The 25,380-nt window shown below is 38.9% G+C and overlaps 1 protein-coding gene across 7 annotated transcripts in view; it reads left to right on the top strand.

The window, feature by feature from the left end:
- Positions 1 to 30: 30 nt before the first annotated feature.
- The window catches only part of ZNF410 (zinc finger protein 410), a 49,476-nt gene continuing 24,126 nt past the window's right edge, over positions 31 to 25,380 (top strand). For 5 of the 7 annotated variants that reach the window (XM_003987814.5, XM_003987815.5, XM_019833280.2 and 2 more), the window contains exons 1-5: positions 31 to 168; positions 12,767 to 12,949; positions 13,911 to 14,046; positions 18,168 to 18,386; positions 19,571 to 19,762. In XM_003987814.5, coding sequence (XP_003987863.1) covers positions 12,917 to 12,949; positions 13,911 to 14,046; positions 18,168 to 18,386; positions 19,571 to 19,762 — 580 coding nt within the window. In that variant the 5' untranslated portion in view covers positions 31 to 168; positions 12,767 to 12,916. Of the gene's footprint in view, positions 169 to 11,832; positions 11,893 to 12,766; positions 12,950 to 13,910; positions 14,047 to 18,167; positions 18,387 to 19,570; positions 19,763 to 25,380 lie in introns of those variants that run through there. The other 2 variants (XM_045060205.1, XM_019833279.3) reach the window with 2 other exon arrangements.

Below are 25,380 nucleotides of genomic sequence, written 5' to 3' on the forward strand. Positions count from 1 at the left end.
CGCGGGGCGGCAGCTGTCCAGCCTGGGGCGGCGAGTGGGTGTGAGCCTTGGGGGCCGGCCAAACTTCCTGTCCCGCGCTGCCGCTGCTTCCGGCGGGAGCCGGAAGACGCTGTGTGTGGACGGAATTCGGGACCGACTGACGGCTAGCAGGCTGCCCGGGACGGGGAGGTGAGCTCCGGGCTGGGCCAGGCCACAGCCGCACAGCTAGGTGGTCGCCGAGAGGGAGGGAGCCAGTACCGGTCCCTCGGGGGCTCGGGCCGAGTTCGACTCAGGAGAGGACAGGGAAACCGCCCCCCCCCCCCTTGGGCACCCCTCCCTTATCTGGCGGGCCCGGGAGCGGCCGGTCTGAAGCCCTACGGCTTCGGCCCTTCCCCTCGAGGCGTTTTGGGGCCGGTGTTTCGGCTCATTTGCTTGGTTTTGGGGGCCGGGGCTTGGGAACAAGACGGTCCTGAGAAAGCTAGAGTCAGCGAGTCCCTAGGGCGGGGGCTCCTGGACTGCACCCGCAGCCGAGCCCTGCCCGCGGGCTTCGGGGCCTTACACTAAGGCCGTTGCGGTGGGGCAAAGAGGATGCCGAGGAGACTCTGCCTTCGGTATTTCAGCCCAGAGCTACCCCTTCTTTCATACGTCCACTTACTTTCTGGGTCTAGAAGAAGGAAGGCTGCCGGCTCTGAGGGGCTTTGGCTGCTAGCTTCTCCTTCGCCTGTCATTTCAAGGCGAGGCTGTGGGCTGTGGGTGTTTACAGCCTTGTAGGCATTCCAAGGTTCAATTTCTCCTCCGACGTTTCTTCAGAGAAAAGAATGCAGTTCGGCTGTTAAAGTTTATCCCACTTGCTCATGAGGCTTTGAAATGCATTTAGGCACCATTTGGAAGTTAAACATTACTAACTTGGGACTTAAGAATTTGTGCTTCTTCAGTTTGGCGCACGGGTCAATGCAACATATTTGCGAAGTGAATAGAAGAAACATTTTTGAAATAAAGCCGGTGGCATTTTGTTGTTAGGGAGTGAGAAATTTCACCTGTTTTATCTTACTTAGTATGGACGGAGTAAAGTCAGCTAAACCGAAGATTTAGGTTCTAATTTTTAAAAATTCTGCATTTAAGTAGATGTCTGGTTTTTGGCAAGTTACTTAATCTCCACCTTTTTTCCCCCTTCTTTGTAAATGAAGAGGCTTACCTATTTATTCAGCGGGTATTTCCTGAATGCTTAGTTTGTGCAAAGCATAATACTCAGTTAATGAGAGTAGAATGAATAAGTTCAACCACTTTAACCAATGAGAAAGTTATACATGTAGACACCTAACAGCCTAGACAGGATAGAATCGTTGCTAAAATGAGGTGAAATAGCGTGTTGTGACAACACTATGGAAAGGACAGATTTGTTTTCACTGGAGGGAAAGGATCAGAGTCTTAGTGGAGGATGGCATTTGAGTTGGATATTAAAAGCTGGAAAGGAGGGGCTCCTGGGTGGCTCAGTGGGTTAAGCGTCAAGCTCTTGATTTTGACTCAGGTCACGATCTCACTGTTCGTGGCATGGAGCCCCGTGTTAAGCTCTGTGCTGTCAGCGGGAAGCCTGCTTGGGATTCTCTCTCCACTGTCTCTGCCCCTTCCCACCGCGGACACTGTCTCTCTCAAAATAAATAAATAAGCATTTAAAAAAATGAAAAAAAAAAGTCTGGAAAGGATTTCAAAAAATCACAGCTGGATAGTGCTTATTATTGGTTGAAGAACTATTCTAAGCAAAGATGTGGAGCACTGAAATAGGCTGGTGTGTTCATTCAGAAGCCAGTCCATGTGGGTTGGAGCAAAGGGTTAATTGAGGAAGATGGACGTGCTGTAACTGAAACAGTGTTTGAAGATAGATTGTAGGATATTTGAAATGCGGTAGTTAGGGATTTGACTAATATTCTGAGGCACTGAATTTTTTTTTTTTCAACGTTTATTTATTTTTGGGACAGAGAGAGACAGAGCATGAACGGGGGAGGGGCAGAGAGAGAGGGAGACACAGAATCGGAAACAGGCTCCAGGCTCTGAGCCGTCAGCCCAGAGCCCGACGCGGGGCTCGAACTCCCGGACCGCGAGATCGTGACCTGGCTGAAGTCGGACGCTTAACCCACTGCGCCACCCAGGCGCCCCCTGAGTCACTGAATTTTGAGTGAGTGAAGTAACAAGCATTTCTGTGTTTTGGAAAGATAATTTGAGTGGCTGCATAAAAAGATGGATTGAAGAAGGGAATTTTGGGGCACCTAAACTACTCAGTCGGTTGACTGTTGGTTTTGGCTCAGGTCATGAGATGGTTGGTGGGAGTGAGTCCCACTGCTTGGGATTCTCTCTCTGTCGCTCCCCTGCTTGCTTTCTCTCTCTCTTTCTCTCAAAAATAAATAAATAAACTTAAAAAAAAGGGGGGGGGGATTTTTAGAGAAGGATGACCAGTTAGTAGTTTATTTTAATAGTGTAGTTGAAAGATAATGAGGCCTAAACAGGGCATTCCAGGGGGAATAAATTTGGGGGAATTAGAACTACTGGGGTTATTTAAATATTGAAGATGAGAGACATTGTTAAAGACCTAGAATTTATGGCTGAGTGGGAAGAAGATTGGGCAATAATTGAAATGGATAATACAGGAAGAAGAACAGGTTTGGTGGTAGAGATGATTATCTGGATTGTGAACATTGTTAGGTTTGAGGTGGATATCTGTGTGGAGATACCCAGCAAGCAGTTAGAAATGAAAATTTGGAGTTGAGGAGAGAGGTCAGGAATAGAGGCAAATATTTTGGTATTATATCCACGTCATTCATTCATTTATTCAGTGCCTACTAGGTGCTTGCAGGGAAGTTTGTATAGAAGCCCTTTAATCTCATAGTAAAGACAGCCTTGGAGTTTCACAGTATCAGAAATGACTCTTGGAGACCTAAATTCCTTACGAATTACATAAAGTACTTTGCCTGGCACTGTGCTAGGTAGTGGAATGTAAAGTTATAAACAAGACAGACTAGTTCCTGCCCTTGTTCCTTCCTAGCTCCTGCCCTTGGAGCTTACAATTTAGGGGAGTAACCAGACCAAAAAAAAAAAAAAAAAAAAAAAGGAATATTATATAAAAACAAAGGAATTAGAAATAGTAGAGATAGAGAACAAAGGTGGAAGTGTGGGGAATCTTCTTTGGATAAGGTGACCAGGCCAAGCCTTTGTAAATGAGTTGATAGTTAAACAGAGCCCAGAAAAGTGAAACTTTTGGAGGTAACTAATGGAGAGGGAGGTAAAAGCATTCCAAGGCAGAGGCAAAGACGTGTGCACATCCCTAACATCAGAAAGAGCTTAATGCGTTGAAGGAACTAAGATGATTGGAGCTTGGAGAGCAAGTAAGGGAGAGTGACTCTGGAGTGTGGTTGGAGGAACAGGAATGGATCACATAGGTTCTTACATGCCAGGATAAGGAGTTTAAATTTTATGTAGGTGCATTGGGAAGCCGCGTAAAGAGTTTCAAGCAGGTGAGTGATATAATAGGAATCATTTTAATTTTTTTTTAACATTTTTATTTATTTTTGAGAGACAAGAGAGAGACGAGTGTGAGCAGGGGAGGGGGCAGAGAGAGAGACACACAGAATCTGAAGCAGGCTCCAGGCTCTGAGCTGTCAGCACAGAGCCTGACGCAGGGCCCAAACCCACCCACCAACCATGAGATCATGACCTGAGCCAAAGTCGGATGCTTAACCGACTGAGCCACCCAGGTGCCCCTAAAAAGATATTTACTACTGGAAAGAGAATAGAATGGAAGGTAGGCAAGAGTAGAAGCAGGGAGACGAGTTAGGTGGTACTAACAGTAGTTTAGGGTAAGTGTTAATGGTGGCCTGAAATAGGGTGGTGGATAGAAGTAGGTGGATTTGTTATCTTAATGGGACTTGCAGCTGGACTGGATATTGGGAGCAAAAGAAAGAAAGTAATAAAAATGATTCCTAAACGGGGTGCATTGTGGTCCTGTCTTAAGTGGAGGATTGTGGTGAGTGGGGCTGGCAGGGCATGATGGAAAACAGGCTTGAGAGAGAATTAATTTTAGACACATTAGAGATACCAAGTTTCAAACATTAAGTACACGTACCAAGTAAGCAATTGTATATGCAGGTCTGCAGCTCAGGGACGTATCTGGGCTATAAATAAAAATTTTGGTGATTAGCACGCAGTGTTGTATTGAAGTGTTGAATTACTGTATTGTGTACCTGAAACTAATATTATGCTGTATGTTAACTAATTGGAGTTTAAATAAAAACTTTAAAAAATTTTGGAGACTATCATTTAAAGCCATGAACTTATGCTAAGAGGAGAGTGTAGCAAGAGAAGAGGTCCTGAATACTATCCTGAGGAATATTAGTATTTAGAGGCTGCATGCAGGAAGAGTATAGAAGTTACCAAAGGAGGGACGCCTGGATGGCTCAGTCAGTTAAGCATTCAATTTTGGATCAGGTCATGATCTCAGTGAGCTTGAAGACCTACATCGGGCTTTGTACTGACGGTGCAGAACCTGCTTGGGATTCTCTCTCTGTCTCTCTGTCTCTCTCTCTCTCTCCCTCCATCTCTCTCTTTCTTGCTCTTTCTCTCAAAGAAAAAAAAAAGTTACCAAAGGAAACTGGAGGAATGGCAATGACAATAAGAGTAAAATGAGGAACACGTATCTTTGAAGCAAAGACAGTAAGTGTTTGAGGAAGGAGACAGTGCTTCTAAGGGATAATACCAGTTGTGGCTCTGATTGCTTCAGAAGTAACCAGTTTGCTTCAGAAGAGGAATTTATAACAAGGATGTGGGCAGCTCATAGGATCAAAGGAAATGATGAAGGCCTTGACTTCATAAAGGACAGGAATCTGAGCAGCCCCAGGGGAGGCTGCTAGCTGCATTACCGGAATGAATGGGCTGCTGCAGCAGTTTTCAGCCCTTTGTTACTTCTTTTAGAATTCACGTTCTGAGGAAAAGTGGCTGATTTGTTCAGTGCAGGTCAAGTGTCCAACAGTTGGTCAGTGAAGGAAAGAACACCTTAATCTGCAGTCTCACCAAAGGTGTATCCAATGGGGGAGGGGTACATCCCCAAACTAATGTAGATCCTGTCACCTAAGCAGGGGAAATGAATGTAGGACAATTAAAAACAATAGTTGTTCATTGCAAAGGTCAAATAAGATTAGGACTGCAGAGTGTCCATTGGATTTGATAACATGAAGATCTTTGGTACCCTTTACAAGAGAAGTTTTGGTGAAGTCTTGGGATTGAATAGTGACTGGAGATGACAAAGTGGAGACAAGTCTTTTGATAAATTTGGCTCTGAAGGTTTGCAGAGAAAGGGGGAAGTGACTAGAATAAAAATGAGAGCTGTGGAATAGAACACCTCAGCAGATCCTGGGAAGGAAAAGGGAAGGCCCCAGATAAATCCTGTATTGCTAAGATTCATTCTGGCTTCACACTTCTATGTTCCAATTTTTTTTTCATTAGTACCTGTTACCACTTAACTATTAGAATTTAATCAACTTGCATAATATACTAGATATGAATATAAGAAGTTACCTGGCTTTTCTTTTCCTAGGACTACTATCTTATTAATTAATTAATTAGTTAATTATTTTGAGAGAGAGAGTGTGTGAGCATGAACTAAGGAGAAGGGCAGAGAGAGAGAGGGAGAGAGAGAGAGAGAGAGAAAGGCTCTATACTCAGGAGCCCAACGTGGGGCTTGATCCCACCACCTTAGGATCATGACCTGAACCGAAATCAAGAGTTGATGCTTAACTGACTGAGCCATCCAGGCGCCCCTACAACTACCGTTTTATACCAAAATTTAAACTACTCTTTTTTAAATTTAAATTTTTGGCCTTTGTAATTCCCTGCCATTGGTAGGATTTTTGATATAGTATTTTTCAGCTTTAGTGAAACATCATTTGGGTCTATATCTGTGGTCAGACATAGGTAGAAATGGAGCGAGCCAAGAAGCAGGTTGGTGACCAATCGGGAAGAACCATGGTGTTTCTTAATTTCTTCCCTTTTTTTTCTTACCCCTTCCCTCCCTTCTTTCTGAAACTGGGTCAAGGTCAAGGCATTTTCTACCTCCCTCAAATAAGTACAGTACTGATATTCCGGACTTTGTTTTCCTAGGGTAGAATCACATTACTTTTTAGAAGCTGACACAATGATGTTCTGTTTCTTTCTTGAGCAGAGTAGTAAAAGCCCCTGATCATCTTTCCCTTTGGAATGCACTCCCTTCTGTACGGCAGTCAGAACTGAGGCAAGAGACCTGTATCAGTTATGTTCCTCTGTTGCTTGTTTAGTTTATTTTGGCTTGGTTTTTCCTCCCAATATTTCTCTGTGTAGCCTGCATTGATTTTAGGCCATCTCCACCCTCTGGACACAGTGTTACCACTAACTAATTCCTGTCTTGTGTGAGGATTCAAGTAATTTCAGTTTCCCCAAGACTCTTATCAGTGATAATTGCTGACTTGTAATGTATATTTATAGCAGGTTTATATCTGTGGTTTTATGTTTTATGGCTGAGTCTGTGTTTAACATATGTATTTTAGACTTTTGAAGATACTTTATAGTGTTTTTCAATCTGTGGGACATAATCTGTTAAGTAGTTTGTGAGATCACTTTAGTGGGTTTTATTTAAAAAAATTCAGAGTGCATGAGATTAACATAGGTTAGTATTGTTTCATGAAAATATGTTATTTGCATCTCAGCATGTGTTTCATTCTCTGAGGTATCATGGAAAATATATCTTACTGTGGGTTGCAGTCAAAATGTTTGAAAATCACTGCTTTATAGGAAATTTGGGCTCTGTAATAAAGGCAGATTTCTTAACCTTTTATAGTATACAATGCATTTGATAGATTCACTTGTCTCTTAAACACTTATGCAGAGCTTTGTTTTTGAAGAATTCTGTAAGCGTTTCCGTTGACTGATAGGTAAATAGTCCTAGGTAGATTTGTTTCATCTGTATTTCAGATGAGTTACTTAGGGCCAAGAAGTTGAGTAGCTTGCCTAGGTCTCAACCAAAAAGTCAGAGGCAGAATTTAGATTTTTGCTTTAGAGACCTTGGATTTTTTTTTTTTTTTAATAAACATCTCAGCTTCTTTATTTAACTTGTTTAGCTACTTAGTATTAATGAATAATTTGCTGGATGATGTTGAGTGTACTGTAGAAGAATGCAGTTTATCAGACTTCAGTTCTCAGGATTTGTTTATTTGGCTAAAAACAGAAGGAGAATTGTTTTCAGGATGGTCTAGATCATAGAGATCTCTTTTGTCTTAAATCTGCTTTGCTTTTGTTATGAGTTCTCTCATTACCAATTTACAGAAGTTTTCAGGCCTTCCTGTACTTTGCTTTGGCTCATTGCAAAGATGTCTATTGCCTGCATTCCTTTTAACCTTTAAGCTGACTATGGGATAGCATATTAACATATTCTGCTATTATTAACTATTAATATAATAGCAGTGGTAGGGCAGTGGATTTCTAAAAAATATAATTTGTGCTGGACCAAGATTGTTTTCTTTAAGCAGTCTAATGTGCTTTGATGGCCAAAAGGAGCAATGCACACAGTAAAATTCAGTTGTTGGCATGGGTAGAGGGAGAAAGGGTCTGACTATTATTTCGTATTTATTAGACTTATCCCTGGGTTTCTGAGATCAGTTTGTTTTGTTGTGAACTCTATCCAGAACCAAGATGCCTTATTTATGACTTGTGAAAAATATGATTTGATGGGCCTATCCTTGGTTTGATGATGGTTAAATGTAATTATCTGCTTTGTTATTTAAAATGGGCTGAATTAGTAATTTTTCCAATATAAAAGGAAATAAGAATATAAATTTTGCCTGTCTACCAGGTAAAGATACAAAATAAAAATGAGCAACTATTAGTGTTCACATTAAAGAATTTGGGAGATGGGTCACCTGTGTGGCTCAGTCAGTTGAGCATCCGACTCTTGATTTTGGCTCAGATCATGATCTCAGGGTTGTGGGTTGAGCCCCCATGACCGGCTCCGTGCTAAGTGTGGAGCCTGCTTGAGATTCTCTCTCTCTGTCTCTCTCTGACCCTCTCTTATGCTCGTGGGTGCATTCTCTCTCTCTCTCTCTCTCTCTCTCTCTCTCTCTCTCTCTCTCTCAAAAACAAATAGTAATAAAAATAAAGAATTTGGGGTGATGTATGTGACTACTTGGTATTGCATTTCTAGTATCTTAATTAATAAGAAAGCCTGGGAAGAAATCTCTTTGAGACCCATAATTACCTTGAAAATAGCTTCCTTTTGAGTAAGTGCAGTCCTATTCACTCCCGGGTCATGCAAATTGCATTTAAAGGAAAAACATTGCATTGCACACTATAGTGGCCCCCATACTGCCAAATTATTTTTATTATGATTACATTAAATATACTCAGACATAAAGCTATGTAGTAATTCTTATCCCTCCTACATTGAAGATCCCAGTAGCTCTTTTTTTTTCAAGTTTTCTTTTATCTTTTTTTTGAGAGAGAGAGAGAGAGAGAGAGCATGAGCAGGGCAGGGGCAGAGAGCGCCAAGGAGAGAGAGAGAGAATCCTAAGCAGGTTCCGCATCACCAAGGCAGAGCCTGACATGGTGTTTGTGAGACCATGACCTGAACTGAAACCAAGAGTAGACAAAAACAAGAGTAGATGCTTAACCAGCTGTGCCACCCAGGTGCCCCTATAGATTTATTTTTAATTGATGAATAGTTGACATATAGTGTTAAATTAGTTTCAGGTGTACAACATAGTGATTTGACAGTTTGATACATTACCACAATTTGATAGACTATTCAGTAAGCCTAGTTACCCACCTGCCACCATACAAACTTATTACAATATTAGCAGTCTAATATGTTTTGATGACTCTAAGGAACTGTGTACTTAGTACAGTTTAGGTTGTTACGATTATATCAGCTGTTGCCATGGAGTTAGATCTTTATGAGTAAGTATACAAATGTAAACTACACCATAAAACAAAATTCAAAATACCATTCATATTGTATGGTAGAGATGTTGTTTTGCTGAAATGAAGTACTTAATGTTGAACTTAATAGCGGAAAGATTTAGCCTTGGATTCGGGAATATATTTCATCGGTTTCTACATTTACCTTTAGTAATACTAATCCAGAGAATATCATACAAAGTAGTATTTATAGTGTCAAGACACTGTTAAGCAGCTTATGATAATGGGATCTCACATTTAACTAAAACTGACTAGAAGTCCTTGAATGACAGTTTTAATGAGGTTTTGTTTGATAACTGTAGAGTTAGAGTTGCCTTGTTCAAATGAAGATAAGATTTGCATTGCAAATGAGAAGATAACACAGAATGGGAAAAGGTTTGTGCAAATCATTTATCTGATAAGGAGCTTATATCTAGAATATGTAAAGAACTCTTACAACTCAACAATAAAAAGACCAATCAATTTAAAAAATGAGCCAATAATCTAAGTATTTCTCCTAAAAAGATGTACAAATGGCCTATAAGCACATGAAGAGATGTTCAAAACCACTAGCTATCAGGTAATGCAGTTCAGAACCACAATGGGTTACCATTCACACCCATTAAGAGAGCTATAATAATGTGTTGGTGAGGATGTAGAGAAATCCACTGCTGGTGGGATTGTGAAATGGTGCAGACACTTTGGAAGACAGCCTGATAATTCCTCACAAGGTTAAATAGAGTTGCCATGTGACCTGGCAATTCCACTTCTAGGTATATATCCAAAAGAGTAAAAATACATGTCCACACAAAAACTTGTACATCAATGTTCATGGCAGCTTTATTCATAATAGCCAAATTGTAGAAATAACCCAATGTCCATTAACTGTTACTTGGATAAATAAAATGTATATAGAATATTACTTGACAATAAAAAGAGATGCTGATACATGCTACAACAGGGAGGAACCTTGGAATCATTATGCTAAGTGATAGCAGCCAAGCACAAAAGATCACATGTATAACTCCATTTATATGAAATGTCCAGAATAGGCAAATCCATACAGACAGAAATAGATTAGTGGTTGCCTAGGCCTGGTCAGGGGAAGGTTTGGAAGGAAATGAGGAGTGATTGCTAATGGGTACAAGAGTTTCTTTTTGGGGGTGATAAAGTTGTTATAAAATTGATTTTGTGGGGCACCTGGATGGTTCAATTGATTAAGCATCCAAATTTGGCTTAAGTTATGATCTTGTGGTTCGTGAGTTTGAGCCCTGCATGGGGCTCTGTGCTGCTGACGGCTCAGAGCCTGGAGCCTGCTTCGGATTCTGTGTCTCCTTCTCTCTCTGCCCCTCCCCTGCTCATACTCTGTCTCTTTCTCTCAAAAATAAACACTAAAAACATTTTAAAAATTGATTGTGGTTGTAGTTGCACAACTCTGTGAATATACTAAAAACAATTTAACCAAACTCTTTAAATGAGTGAATCGTATGGTATATAAATTATACCTCAGTGAAACTGTTACTTAAAGACTTACATTGCAGTTTTTGAAACCCGTTAAATGGATGATGGGAATTAAGAATAGAAACAGATTTAACTGCATATTTGCCATCACACTTTCAGCTAATAAACATAGCAGGTTGCTGTGTTAAAGATGAGATTCACACAGTACACTTGATTTGGTACTGAGTGCTCTAGTACAGATTCTTTTGAGGTCAGCCTGTCTGTTCTATGCTACTAGTCTCTCTTTAGTTCACAGTGTACATACAAACCACAAACTTGGGCACCAAACTTAGGCAGAACTCAATTATATACACCCTTTTGTTCTAGAAAATGCTTATGTTAATTTTTTTAAAGATTATCACTGAAATGAGGGACACCTGGGTGGCTCAGTCAGTTATGCATCTGACTCTTGGTTTTGGCTCAGGTCATGATCTCACAGTTCTTGAGATAGAGCCTGGCATCAAGCCCTTCCTTGGGCTCTGAGCTGACAGCACAGAGCCTGCTTGGGATTCTCTCTCTCTCTTTCTCTGCCCCTCCCCTGCTCACATGCACAGTTCTCTCTCTCTCTCTCTCTCTCTCTCTCTCTCTCTCTCTTTCTGTCTCTGTCTCAAAATAAACAAAACAGAAAGATTATCACTAAAATGAAGACACTAAAATAAAAAGATATCATGGATAGCCATGGACCCTTGAGAAATGGTGATCTAGAGGTGGCTCTTAAACTAGAAGAGAGGTGGTAGCTTCCCTTTTTAAATTGTTATTACAGCTTTGCCAAACTATCTAAGATCTAGTATATGATTTTTCTCTTGTTCAGTGCACATATTCATGAACTTCGTTTGTTTTTTTTTTTTCATTTCTCTTTAGGTAAGAGTACTAGAAATGCAGCTAGCACCATTCTTTTCTAAGAACCTTAACAAATATAAAGGAGAATGAATAGTTGTCTAGTTTCCTAGAGATTTTACAATCCTGTAAACTCAAAGTTGGAGGAACCTTAAGGATAACTTAAACATTTGGTAATTTCTTGGCTTCTTGAGATGAGCTAGAATTGGGGAAAAGGAATTCTTAAATCCTGGTGTTCCAAGATCAGATGTAGATAGATGTAATCACCATTCATGCCAACCTGCTCTGTAGGTGTGAGTTCTGGTTCTGCAACTTAATAACTTAAGTGATGTACTGAGCCTTGGTTCCTTCTTCTGTGAAAAAGAGAGATGGATAAATCACATTGAACTATTCTGTATAGTCATTGCATAAAAAAAAAAAAAAAACATGTGAAAGGAAAAGTCAGGAATTTATGATACTTGATTTTATGTGGGAAACTTAAATAAAAGGACACTTTCACTTACATCTTATGAATTATTTTTTTACGATGAAAATGAGGATTTCTGGAAGCTAGCAAGGGGGAGAGGAAGGAACCAAAAGGACAATGAACAGAAATGAAAATTTATTCAGGTACTTCTATATGTTCTTTTTGTAGAGTAAGTCTGCCTTTTCTAACTTTCTAGTCAACCTTGGTATTCATTGAAAATTCCCATCCTGGGTACATTTTACACTGTATGGTTGGTTTGTATATAGCAGTGTTCCCAATTTTAGCAACAATTGTACAAAATAAAGTGGACTCATTTGTCAAAATTCTGAAAAAAAATTAAGCTATAAGAAAGTAAGAATTTTAATTATGGGGGAAAACAGCTGCATCAGGGTCCCAAGGGTACTACTTTTGGGAAACACTGTTCAAATTTTCACTGTGTAACTACTTTTAGAAAGATGGGGAAATTGAGAAAAGAAAAATCAGTCACACCAGCCTATACCACCTAACATAGCTACTATCATAGTTGTGTAAATTCCCTTTTACCTTCTTAACTAGTTTTAATAATAGCAAGTGTATACTTCTGAATTTTGTTTTTGTAATTTAACATGTCATTAGCATTTCTTGTTGTTGTTGCATTGTTTTCATAACCGTATTTTTAAGTGACAGTGCCATAACCTAATTAACCATTCCCTAAGTGTTGGGTATATATGTCTATTTATATCTTGCTTGCAGTTGTTTGTTATCACAGATGCTAACAAGAAATTCTTTGGGCACATACCTTTTTCCATTTTTAAGAACTTTTCTAAAATAGATATTAGAATTAGGAATTCTCTAAATACAACTTTTAATGGATTTTGACACCTGTTGGGTTTGTTCTATTTAAAACAAGTGTTTTGGGCTGAATTCGTTATTTTTTGCTTGTTGTGATTTTTGGATACGTGGAGAAGTGCCTTTGTTTATTTAGCTGCATTTTTTCACTACTCTAATTCTCTCTTTCTCTCTCTTATCTTTTTTTAGGCTAAATTGATTATCCACTCAGCACAGCATCTTACAGGAAAAGCATAGCATTTCCTAAAGGAATATGAGCATAGCAGGAAGGTGTCATTGACTCTGAATTAAATTTTTAACCTGTCCCCTCAACAGCTACAGGATTTGGAAGCTGAATCAATGTTATCAGATGAGTTAGAATCCAAACCAGAGGTGAGCCAAGGCAGCACTTTTTGTTTATTTATTTATATTTTTTGGTGGGCTATCTTCCAGAGTTCGTCCTTAGTTCAGGAGTCAGCCAACTTTTTCTATAATGAACCAGATAGTAAATACAGTTTTTGTGGGCTGTATGGTTTTGATTATAACTACTAGTTTGTTATTTTTTCTGTCACTAAGTACTTTAAAACTTTGTTTTTACCTATCACTTTTTATATTTATTTAAGTAAGTGTAAGTTAGTATACATCTAGGTAATTGCATAATGACAAAATTTTTATATAGATGGTGTATATGTGTATGTGTATATACATATGTAAATTTTTACTGCCACAACCATTTTTAAATTAATTTTGTATATGTCTGAAAGTGTTTTCTTCCTAAATGTGTTTAGATGATTTAAACATTTTTTATTTTTATTCATTTTTCTCACATAATTTTAGTATATCTATGTTGCATAGTGGAAAGTTCAATGAATTTGGAATCAGGGTACATAAGTTGGAAGACTTACTTCTCCTAAGTAGTCGTGATCTTAGACAACTTATTTGATGTCTTCAACTTGATTCCTTATCTTTAAAATACATGTTCAGTCTTAACTGAATTATACTGATGATTAAATGAGCCAGTACTCAAAAAAGTGCTTTGTAAAATGTAATCAGTACAATGCAGTTGACTTCTTAATAGCCTTCATTTAAAAATAAAATTATTTTTATATTTTCTCTGATAGAAGGTGATAGAGGTTAACTTAATTATATAATTCAGCTTTTCTTTAGAACAGTGCACTTGATAAAAATAACTTTAAATGTTATTTTATATAGTTAATCTAGTTTTTCTATGAATGTGGTTGAGACTAGCAAACAATGAAGACTTAATTACAGTATCAACTTTTGGTAAATTCAACGGTTTAGATTCATTCCTAACAACTTGTATTTTTCAATATTGTCTCCCCCACACCCTCAGCTCCTGGTACAGTTCGTTCAGAATACATCCATCCCATTGGGACAAGGGCTAGTAGAATCAGAAGCTAAAGACATTACTTGCTTGTCCCTCCTTCCGGTGACTGAGGCCTCAGAATGCAGTCGGCTAATGTTACCAGGTAAAAATTAAGATCACAAGAAATAAGATAAGCAAGTCTTAAGAGCTTAGCCTGCTCTGTGATACTGGTGAGATGAGATAACTGACTGGTAGCAACTGTAAAAATTAGGAATCATAGAGAATAAGCAGCCACGGAAGTCACAAGTGCATTGGTAATTTAAGCTATAGTAATGGATAGGATCATTCATAGAATGTGAGAGTGAGAAGAAAAGATCAAGGTGGAATTCCCTATTCAAGGTACAGGGTAAAGCAGGAGAGCCTGCTGTAAAGCAGGAGAATCAATGTGTCAGATGCTTCTAAGAAGCCCATGAGATAGGGACTATCCCAATGAGATAGGGCCAACAAGGCCATTGTTGACCTTGGCAGGACCTGCTCCATGGAAAGAGAGTGGAAAGCCAGGCTGCAGTGGGTTGAGGTATCAGTACAAGCTAAGTGTAGTTGAGGAAGTACCTACACTTTCTAAAGGCTCTCTTGCTAGGGGAGGAAAAAAAGGACAGAAAGTAGATGGCAGAATTCTTTTTTAAGGTCTGAAATATTTGAAGATGGTTTTATGCTGAGGAAAGAGCCAGTTAGAGCAGAAAGAATGGATAATTAGTGGGGAGTCTCTAGGACAGGTAGGAAGAGGCAGAATGCTGATCATGGGTAGTGAGATTAATTTTGGATGGGGAAAAGGAGATCCTATCACTTGACTATTAGAAAGAAGAACATTATTTTTGGATGCAGTGAATTCTTTATTTTCTGGAAATTGGAATGTTTAAAATTTGGAATGCTGTAAAACCTTGGTTTGTGAGCATAATTTGTTCTGGAAACATGCTTGTAATCCAAAGCACTTATATATCAAAGTGAATTTCCCCATAAGAAATAATGGGAACTCAGATGATTCATTCCACAACCCAAAAATATTCATATAAAAATGATTATAATACTGTAATATAATACAAAATAATAAAGAAAATACAAAATATAAAGAAAAATAAACAAAATAACCTGCACTTACCTTTGAAAGCCTTCGTGGCTGGCGTGAGGGAGACGAGAGAGCAGGGTTATTATGTACAATGACTTTCACTATCATTAACGGAATCACTGCTATCTATTGGCTCAGTGGAGTCTTTTTCTTTTTCTGCAACTTTAACAAGGAACCTATCCAGTGACCTGGAATTGAAGCAAAACATTCTTAAGCTTACTTGTGGATGGAAAAGCAAAGGACTGTCCGTAGGTGCTTTGAAGTGACAAAAAATACACTAGTGCTAGCTGTGGTCACCTTCCAATGTTCTGAAAAGTCACTGATTTCTGACAAACACCATGGCCTGAGACCAAGCATGTGAGCATGGGAGGCCATCACCCACCCACAATCCCACAGTGAGCAAGTGAATGAGAGAGAGAGAGAGAGAGAGAGAGAGAGAAGAACCACTGGCTTAGTTGTGATCACGTGACGTTCGGTGTCACATATTACTCATATTGCAAGACATTGTTCATTTATCAAGTTAAAATTTATTAGAAATGTTTGCTTGTCTCGCAGAACACTCACAGAACAAGTTACTCACAATGTATTGATATTAAATCGGGACGGTCACCTATTGGTGATTAGTGATAACTTGTATGTTACAAAGTCTTCTGGTTACTATCCTCTAGTGGTATTCTTTTTTGATTTTTTGAAGTGACTTAAATCTTTTTCAATGTTTAAACATTCAAGAATGACAGATATATTCAACCAACCAATGTTGACTTAAGGTTTCCATATCTAGCTGGCTCCTAGCTTTCCCATATCTTCTATCATTCAGCTCCTGTTTTTCGACTGGTATGTAGGAGTTTTTCCAAATCCTTGTGGGTTTTCAATATGTGTAAATTTCCATGTGCTAATAAATTTTGATCTTCATTAGGCATAAAAAATTTTTTTCTCTCCTAATTTAAATTGGTTGAATATTTTAACAATAATGAAGTAAAAAGAGGAACAAAAGCATCTACATTAACTTTTAGTTTTAATTTTGATTAAAATTTTTTTATTTATTTTATTTTTTTAAGTTTTTGTTTATTGGGGCACCTGGGTGGCTCAGTTGATTAAGTGTCCCACTCCCGATTTTGGCTCAGGTCATGATCTTGTGGTTCGTGGGTTCAAGCCCTGTGTCGGGCTCTATGTTTGCAGTGTGGAATCTGCTTGGGATTCTCTCTGTCTCTCTATCTCTGCTCTTCCTCTGGTCATGCTCTCTTTCTCTTTCAAAATAAATAAAACTTTAAAAATTTTTTAAAGTTTTTATTTATAGATTCATTTAAGTAATCTCTACACCCAATGTGGGGCTCGAACTATGACCCTGAGATCATGAGTCATGTGTTCTTCAGACTCAGCCAGCCAGGTACCCTGATTAAAAATATTTTAGATAACCAGGGCGCCTGGGTGGCGAAGTTGGTTAAGTGTCTGACTTCGGCTCAGGTCTGATATCACCATTCGTTAGTTTGAGTCCCGCATTAGGCTCTGTGCTGACAGCTCAGAGCATGGAGCCTGCCTTGGATTCTGTGTCTCCCTCTCTGTCTTACCCTCCCCCACTTGCACTCTGTGTCTGTCTCTCTCTTAAAAATAAATAAACATTAAAAAATAAAAATATTTTAGATGACCAATTATCAATAATAATACATGAAAATCCATGTACTCACCTCCTAGTTCATGAAACATAATATTACAAACACAAACATACCTGCACATACCTCCTGAACCTTATTCCCCTCCATCTTAAACATACGTGTATCATTCCATGAATGATGTTTTCTTTTTAGTTGGGATATGTCATAGATACAGAAAAATATAAAACCCTATGCTTAAGCATTTTGAAGAATTATTATAAAGAAGATACCTACCACCCAATCAAGAAGTAGAACCTTGCCAGCTACCAGGCCCTCCTTGGGTTCTTCCCTCATAAAGACAACCTCCCGTTTTTCAATAGGTCACCACTATCCTCAATTTTTTGACCATTATTTGTTTTCCAAGTTCAGCCATCCAAGTCTAAGCAATGCAGTTTAATCTTAGGTGTTTTCAGACTTTAAATGAATGAAACTGTACGTTGTTGTACCTTTTTTCCGTTAACTGTAGTTGTGATATTAATCTTTGTATAGTTGTGGTTTGTTTGGTTTCATTGCCGTATAGTGTTTTGTTATGTGAGTGTAACCACAACTTCTTTATCCATAACACTGTTGATGTATATTTAGTTATTTTCCAGCATTGTACTATGACAAACAGTGCTGCTGTGAACTTAAAAAAAATTTTTGTGTGTATGGTAACATATACATAACTTAAGATTTACCATTTAAACCAGTTACCCATTTTAACCACTTAAATCTAACATTTAACCAGTTCTGTGGCACATTCATATTGTGCTACTTCATTAGGTTTTGAAATGGCAACACCATCCCTAGGCTTCCACTTTCATTCCTATAATCTTATTTGTTATTTCCTTTAAAAAAAAGGAAAAAAAATTACCTGCCTTTTATAAAGATGAATGAAACCCCTGAAGACATTGGATGCTTTGTCACTGTAGTGCAGTTGCTCATTTCATTGCAGCCAAAACCTTTGGAAATTCATCCCTGCCCTTAGAATAAAGTTCTAGAGAGCAGGTCTTCTGAATTACTTCTTTACATTTCAGTGTAAATCTAGAGGTATAATAAAACATATTGGCGATTCTATAAAATTTCAATTATTTCTCAGGCTGTGTTTTTTTCCCCTAATGACTCAACAGAGCTGTCACATACGTGCTATAAAAATTAAAGGGAGGGACTTCTTCCCAAGAAAAATAAAAATTTAGATCCTATTCTTGAGTTAGTATTCATTGTATAACTATATTTTTCAAGGGAAAAGTACTAATTTCTGACCTCAAAGACAAACGTTTGTAATGTCCAAACGTGGATGGTTGGTTGATAGTTACTGCCGAGTGTCAGACAAGTCTATCCTTCACATTTCAGCTGACTCCCTTTAAAACTTAAAGTTATCTCTTTGTTCTTTCTTGAGGCAAATTTTGTATTTGTAAAATAAAAATGCTGCTGCATAAGGGATGTTATAAGAGTATTAGAGGCTGCGTTTGGTGAGCTCCTTGGAGATAGGTGCTACGTAAAGCCATGGTATTTTCCCTTTGCTAGATGATACTCCAAGTCATACAAACTCCTCCAAGGAGGTCCCTTCCTCGGCCGTGTTGAGAAGCCTTCAGGTGAATGTGGGTCCAGACGGAGAAGAGACGAGGGCTCAGACTGTACAGAAGTCCCCGGAGTTTTTGTCCACTCCAGAGTCTCCTAGCTTGTTGCAAGATCTACAGCCAAGTGATAGCACTTCTTTTATTCTTCTTAACCTAACAAGAGCAGGTATTCTTTATCCTTTTCTGAACTGTGCTAATGCTTAAGGAAAAAAACTGGGGGTGGGGCATATTTAATTCAGTCATACTTAAAAGAAGCCTTATTATTTTAGAGAATTGGTATAGTCTGGTGATTAGTAGAATGTGTAGAGGGAGGAGGCAGACTCTAGGATGACTCAGAAGTTTCTTGTTTGGGAAATTCGGTTGTGCCATTCAGCAAGATAACCCAAGAACAGAGTTGTGGGAAGGATGATTAGTTCCAGTTGTGCTTGTTGATGTTGGGATCAGAGGGACATTCATGAGGAGGTGTCCTTTAGAGAGTTAGAAACAGGAATCTAAAGTTCTAGAATTGTCTTGTGTGAAATAAGTTGTTTTGGTGCTTATCAGCATTCAGGAAATATATGAAACAACGAACATGGATTCTTTGATTCAGGAGCATAAACAGAAAAGATGGCAAATCTGGGATCCTGAAAAAAAAAACAAAACACAACACTTAAAAGGGTAACAGAAGAATGGGAAGAAGTTGCTAGAGAGGGATAAAGAAAACAGAAGGAGAGTGGTGTGGGAGAAGCCAAGAGAGGGAGAAGTCTTAAAGAAGAAAGGTAGTACAAATACCACAGGATGGGATAGTGAGATGAGGGCTGGGAAGTGTGTGTATCTGGTGACCTCTGCAAGAGCACTTGTTATTGAGGTGATGGAGGTATGGAGGCCAGGGTTAGAGGTGGGGAGTGGATAGCAGATGAGAAAGTGGATACAAAAGTTAGAAGTTACACTTGTTTAGGAAACTTGACTGTGAAACAGTGAATAGCTACAGAAGTACTTGGGATTTTTTCTTCTCGTTAAAATAAAAATGGGCGAGACAGATTTAAAGGCTATACAGGGAGATTGTAACATGGCCAGTAGGGAGGAATGGCTCTCAGATGGCCAAGAGGAGATAACTGAAGGATAGGGTCAGCATACTAGAGGTGAGGGTTAGCTTGTTTGCCAGGGAGGACAGCTTTGCCTCAGAAACAGGAGGAGGTAAGAAAAGCCTGGTGGCTGGGAGTGAAAAGGTGATAAACTAATGTTGTAGGAGAACAGAAGCCTAAGGTGAGAGGTGAAAATCTGGAATAGCTGGTTTCAGGACACATGAGGCAGGGCCAATAAAAGGATTACTTGATAGGTATCTTTCACATATCCTCTTTTTTCTTCCAGGTCTGGGCTCTTCAGCTGAGCACTTAGTATTTGTACAAGATGAGGCGGAGGATTCAGGGAATGATTTCCTCTCCAGTGAGAGCACGGATAGTAGTATTCCATGGTTCCTCCGGGTTCAGGAGTTGGCTCATGATAGTTTGATTGCTGCTACTCGCGCACAACTGGCAAAGAATGCAAAAACCAGCAGCAATGGTGAGTCCCCTGTGGTGGGGTTTGTTTGTTTTTGTGTTTTGTTTTTTTTTTCCATTTTCAGTATTCTGTGTGCAGATTTTGGTAATGCAATGCCTGTATTTCGAGTTGACCATGATCCAAGTTATTTTATTGGTGAGAGCAGAAGGCTAGAAATGTGTAAATTATCTTTCTATAAATAACATAACCATGTGCAAAATGTAGTTACACTAGCATTCTCAGTTGTCAGCTTTAAATAACGTACAGAGCCCTTTTAAAGGGAAAACATTTCCCAGATCTTGATGTTATCTTGAATTGTTTTTATTATAATGTTCCCTATACTTAGAGTTTTTATACCACTACAACATCAAAACAGTTTCACCAATTAATAGACATAAAATTACAAAACCAGTGAAAACAAAGTTAATAGTCAGTGTGGCAGATAATGGTGTTTTGCTGAAACTGAATTGCTACTCGTTACAATTTAGAAATTTTAGTAACTACCGCTGCCTTTTTTGGCAGGGGAACCAGTTCATCTCATGACCTCTAAATATCCAAACAGGCTGTAGTGCTATTTCTTTTGAGTTCAGCATGCCTGTACTCCTTACTCTGTGCCACTTTTCTCTATCTAGTAATTTTCAAATGTGGTCCTTGAACCATCAGCATCGCCTGGAAACTTAGAAATGCAAATTGTCAGGTTCTCGTCCTACTGAATCAGAAACATGCAATCTTTTAGCGAGCCCTCTCTGTGGTTCCAGTGCATGTTAAAACTTGAGAACCAGGACTCTATTTAAAGCACTCCTAAACCAGTGCACAACCTTTGCTTATGCCATAATAGTTTTTGTTTTAGAGCTGCTTCTATATTTCTCTCTCATCTGTGACAATTAAGGTACTACAGCAAATTATTAAGGTGCACACTATCATTATCACAAACCAAACTTAAGCCCTGAAATCTTACATTGGTACCTAGCTATTTAGAGCTCGTGAAGATGATCTAGAATGTGCTTATGATTATTTTGTGATTAACATGCAAGTGAAAATTAAAAACTTTCTCATACAGGGGTGCCTGGGTGGCTCAGTCATTTAAGTTCGTGAGATAAAGCCCCACGTCAGGTTCTGTGCTGACACTGTGGAACCACCTTGTGATTCTCTCCCTCTCCTCTCTCTCTCTGTCCCTCCCCCATGCTTGGTGTGCGCGTGTATGCGTGCACACGCTGTCTCTCAAAATAACTAAATTAAAAAAAAAAAACAAAACAACTTTCTCATACTTCCTGAGAATATTTCAGAGTATTCCAGTTTTAGAAACATTAACCTAAATCTTTCCTGTATCGAGAACTCCAGACTACTTTTTTTTTTTAAAGTTTTTCTTTAGATTCCAGTTAGTTAACATAGAGTGTAATATTAGTTTCAGGTGTACAGTATAGTGATTCAACACTTTCATATGTCACCCAGTGGTCGTCACAATAAGTGCCCTCCTTAATCCCCATCCCCTGTTTCACCCATCCCCTTACCCATCTCCCCTCTGGTGACCATCAGTTCTCTATAGTTGAGAGTCTGTTTCTTGGTCTGCCTCTCTCTATTTTTCCCCCCCTTTGCTTTTTTGTTTTGTTTTTAAAACTCTGTGAGTGAAATCATACAGTATTTGCCCTTCTCTGACTTATTTCACGTAGCATAATACTCTTTAGCTGTATCCATGTCATTGCAAAGAGAACTTCAAACTTCTGTTAGGTTCAAAATAATTAGCTCTGCTTTGACTACTGTAGTGCTGCTTAGCTTGGTCCCTTTTACTATTTTGGGGGGCTCTAAAGTTCAGATTCTTCCTGAGATGCTTTTCCTAATCTGTGGATCCCAAAACCTTCAGCATCTCTTTGCTGCATTACGGAAGTAGTGTTGTATGTGCCATTAAGAAGCTGTGTAGGGAGGGAACTTGGGATTTGGAATCTGGAGACCTGGGATCCAGACCTGGTGCTGTCATTAACTAGTTCTCTGCCTGGGGAATTTAAACTCCTTACCTTCAGTTTTCTCTTGTTCAGAACATAGAGATCAAGTAGCTTACCAGATTTGGTTGTTTTAGATATTTAAATGATTCTGTCTGGGAAATGCTTTGTAATTAACAAAGCATTTTGTGATATTTTCATTACTCTCAAAATATGTTAACTTACTACCCAAACAACTACTTTGTATGCTAAAATATAAAGTCAGCCCAAATATATGACCATCTTCTATTTTGTCAATGAGATGATTTCATAAAACCTTTTTGGGGGGCTAACTTAGATATATAAGCCTTTAGGCATGTAGTTAAAATTAAACATTGAAAGTTTAGTTTTTTGAAAATTTTATTGTTTATTTATTTATTTATTTATCTATCAAATTAGCTAACATACAGTGTTGTCTTGGCTTCAGGAGTAGATTCCCATGATTCATCACTTACATACAACACCCAGTGCTCATCCCAACAATTGCCCTCCTCAATGCCCATCCCCAGCCCATTTTTTTTCCCCAGCCCCCCAACCCCACCCCCATCAACCCTCAGTTTGTTCTTTGTATTTAAGAGTCTTATGGTTTGCCTCCCTCTCTGTTTGTATCTAATTTTTCTTTCCCTTCCCCTATGGTCTTCTGTTAAGTTTCTCAAACTCCATATATGAGTGAAATCATATGGCATCTGTCTTTCTCTGGCTTATTTCTCTTAGCATAATACCTTCCAGTTCCATCCATGTTGTTGCAAATGGCAAGATTTCATTCTTTTTCATTGCTGAGTAGTATTCCATTTAATATATATACCACATCTTTATTCAACAGTCAATGGACATTTGGGCTCTTTCCATAATTTGGCTACAGTTGGTAGTGCTGCTATAAACATTGGGGTGCATGTGCCCCTGTGAATCAGCACTCCTGTATCCTTTGGATAAATTCCTAGTAGTGTTACTGTTGGGTTATAAGATAATTCCATTTTTAATTTTTTGAGAAACCTCCATACTTTTTTCCAGAGTGGCTGCACCAGTTTATATTCCCACCAACAGCGCAAGAGGATTCCCTTTCTCCACATCCTCACCAACATCTCTTGTTTCCTGACTTGTTAATTTTAGCCACTCTGACCAGTGTGAGGTGATATCTTAATGTGCTTTTGGTTTGTATTTCCTTCATGATGAGCAGTATTGAGCATCTTTTCATGTGGTTGTTTGCCATCTGGATGTCTTCTTTGGAAGTGTCTATTCCAGTCGTCTGTCCATTTCTTCACTGGATTATTTGTTTTTCGGGTGTTGAGTTTGGTAAATTCTTTATAAATTTCTGATACTAACCCTTTATCCAATGTGTCATTTGCAGATATCTTCTCCCTTTCCGTACGTTGTCTTTTAGTTTTGTTGATTGTTTCCTTTGCTGTGCTGAAGCTTTTTATTGTGATGAGGTTCCAATAGTTCATTTTTGCTTTTATTTCCCTTGCCTTCAGAGACATGTCATGTAAGAAGTTGCTGTGGTCAAGCTCAAAGAGGTTGCTGCATGTTTTCTCCAATAGGATTTTGATGGTATCACATTTAGGTCTTTCATCCATTTTGAATTTATTTTTGTGTATAGTGTAAGAAAGTGGTCCGTTTTCATTCTTCTACATGTTGCTGTCCAGTTCTCCCAGCACCATTTGCTAAAGAGATGGTCTTTTTTCCATTGGATATTCTTTCCTGCTTTGTTGAAGATTAGTTGGCCATATATTTGTGGATCCATTTCTGGGTTCTCTAGTCTATTCCACTGGCCTTTGTGTCTGTTTTTATGCCAATACCATACTGTCTTGATGATTACAGCTGTGTAATACAGGCTAAAGTCCGGTATTGTGATGCCTCTAGCTTTGATTTTCTTCTTTAACATTACTTTGATTATTTGGGGTCTTTTCTGGTTCCATACAAATTTTAGGATTGTTTGTTCTAGCTCTATGAAGAATGCTGGTGCTCTTTTGATTGGGATTACATTGAACGTGTAGATTGCTTTGGGTAGTATCGACATTTTAACAATATTTGTTCTTCCATTCCATGAGCATGGGATGTTTTTCCATTTCTGTGTGTCATCATCAGTTTCTTCAGCTTTCTATAGTTTTCAGCATACAGATATTTTACCTCTTTGGTTAGGTTTATTTCTAGGTATGTTGTGGTTCTTGATGCAGTTATAAGTGGGAATGTTTCCTTGACCTCTCTTTCTGTTGCTTTATTATTGTATAGAAATGCAACTGATTTCTGTACATTGATTTTATATCCTGTGACTTTGCTGAATTCATGTATCAGTTCTAGCAGATTTTTGGTGGAGTGTTTCCGGTTTGCCACGTAGAGTATCATGTCATCTGCAAAAAGCGAAAGTTTGACTTCTTCTTTGCCAATTTAGATGCCTTTTATTTTGTTTTGTTGTCTGATTGTTGAGGCTAGGACTTCCAACACTATGTTAAACAACAGTAGTGAGAGTGGACATCCCTGTCATGTTCCTGATACCAGGGGGAAAGCTCTCAGTTTTTCCCCAGTAAGGATGATATTATCTGTGGGCCTTTCGTATATGGCCTTTATGATGTTAAGGTATGTTCCTTGTGTCCTGACTTTCTTGAGGGTTTTTTATTAAGAAACGATGCTGTATTTTGCCAAATGCTTTTTCTTCATCTGTTGACAGGATCATACGGTTCTTATCCTTTCTTCTATTAATGTGATGTATCGCATTGATTGATTTGTGAATATTGAACCAGCCAGCAATGAATCCCACTTGATCATGGTGAATAATTCTTTTAATATACTGTTGAATTCAATTTGCTAGTATCTTGTTGAGAACTTTTGCATCCAGGTTCATCAGGAACATAGGCTTGTAATTCTCCTTTTTAGTGGCGTCTTTGTCAGGTTTGGGAATCAAGGTAATGCTGGCTTCATGAAAGGAGTCTGGAAGCTTTTCTTCCATTTCTATCTTTTTGAACAGCTTGAGAAGAATAGGTATTAACTCTGCTTTATTTTTTTAATTTATTATTTTTTTTAAATGTTTATTTATTAAAAAAAAATTTTTTTTTTAACGTTTATTTATTTTTGAGACAGAGAGAGACAGAGCATGAACGGGGGAGGGTCAGAGAGAGAGGGAGACACAGAATCTGAAACAGGCTCCAGGCTCTGAGCTGTCAGCACAGAGCCCGACGCAGGGCTCGAACTCACGGACCGCAAGATCATGACCTGAGCCGAAGTCAGCCGCTTAACCGACTGAGCCACCCAGGCGCCCCATTGTTTATTTATTTTTGAGACAGAGACAGAGCATGAGCAGGGAGAGGCAGAGAGAGAGGGAGACACAGAATTGGAAGCAGGGCCCAGGCTCTGAGCTGTCAGCACAGAGCCCAACGTGGGGCTCGAATTCACAAACCACAAGATCATGACCTGAGCTGAAGTTGGACGCTTAACCAACTGAGCTGCCCAGGCACACCTTAACCTGCTTTAAATGTCTGGTAGAATTCCCCTGAGAAGCCCTCTGGCCCAGGACTCTTATGTGTTGGGAGATTTTTGATAATTTTTTCACTGGTTATGGGTCTGTTCAAATTTTCTATTTCTTCTCCTTTGAGTTTCGTGGTGTGTGGGTGTGTAAGAATTTGTCCCTTTCTTCCAGATTGCCCAGTTTGTTGGCATGTAATTTTTTACAAT

Source organism: Felis catus, chromosome B3 (assembly GCF_018350175.1).
Source record: "Felis catus isolate Fca126 chromosome B3, F.catus_Fca126_mat1.0, whole genome shotgun sequence".
NCBI lineage: Eukaryota > Metazoa > Chordata > Mammalia > Carnivora > Felidae > Felis > Felis catus.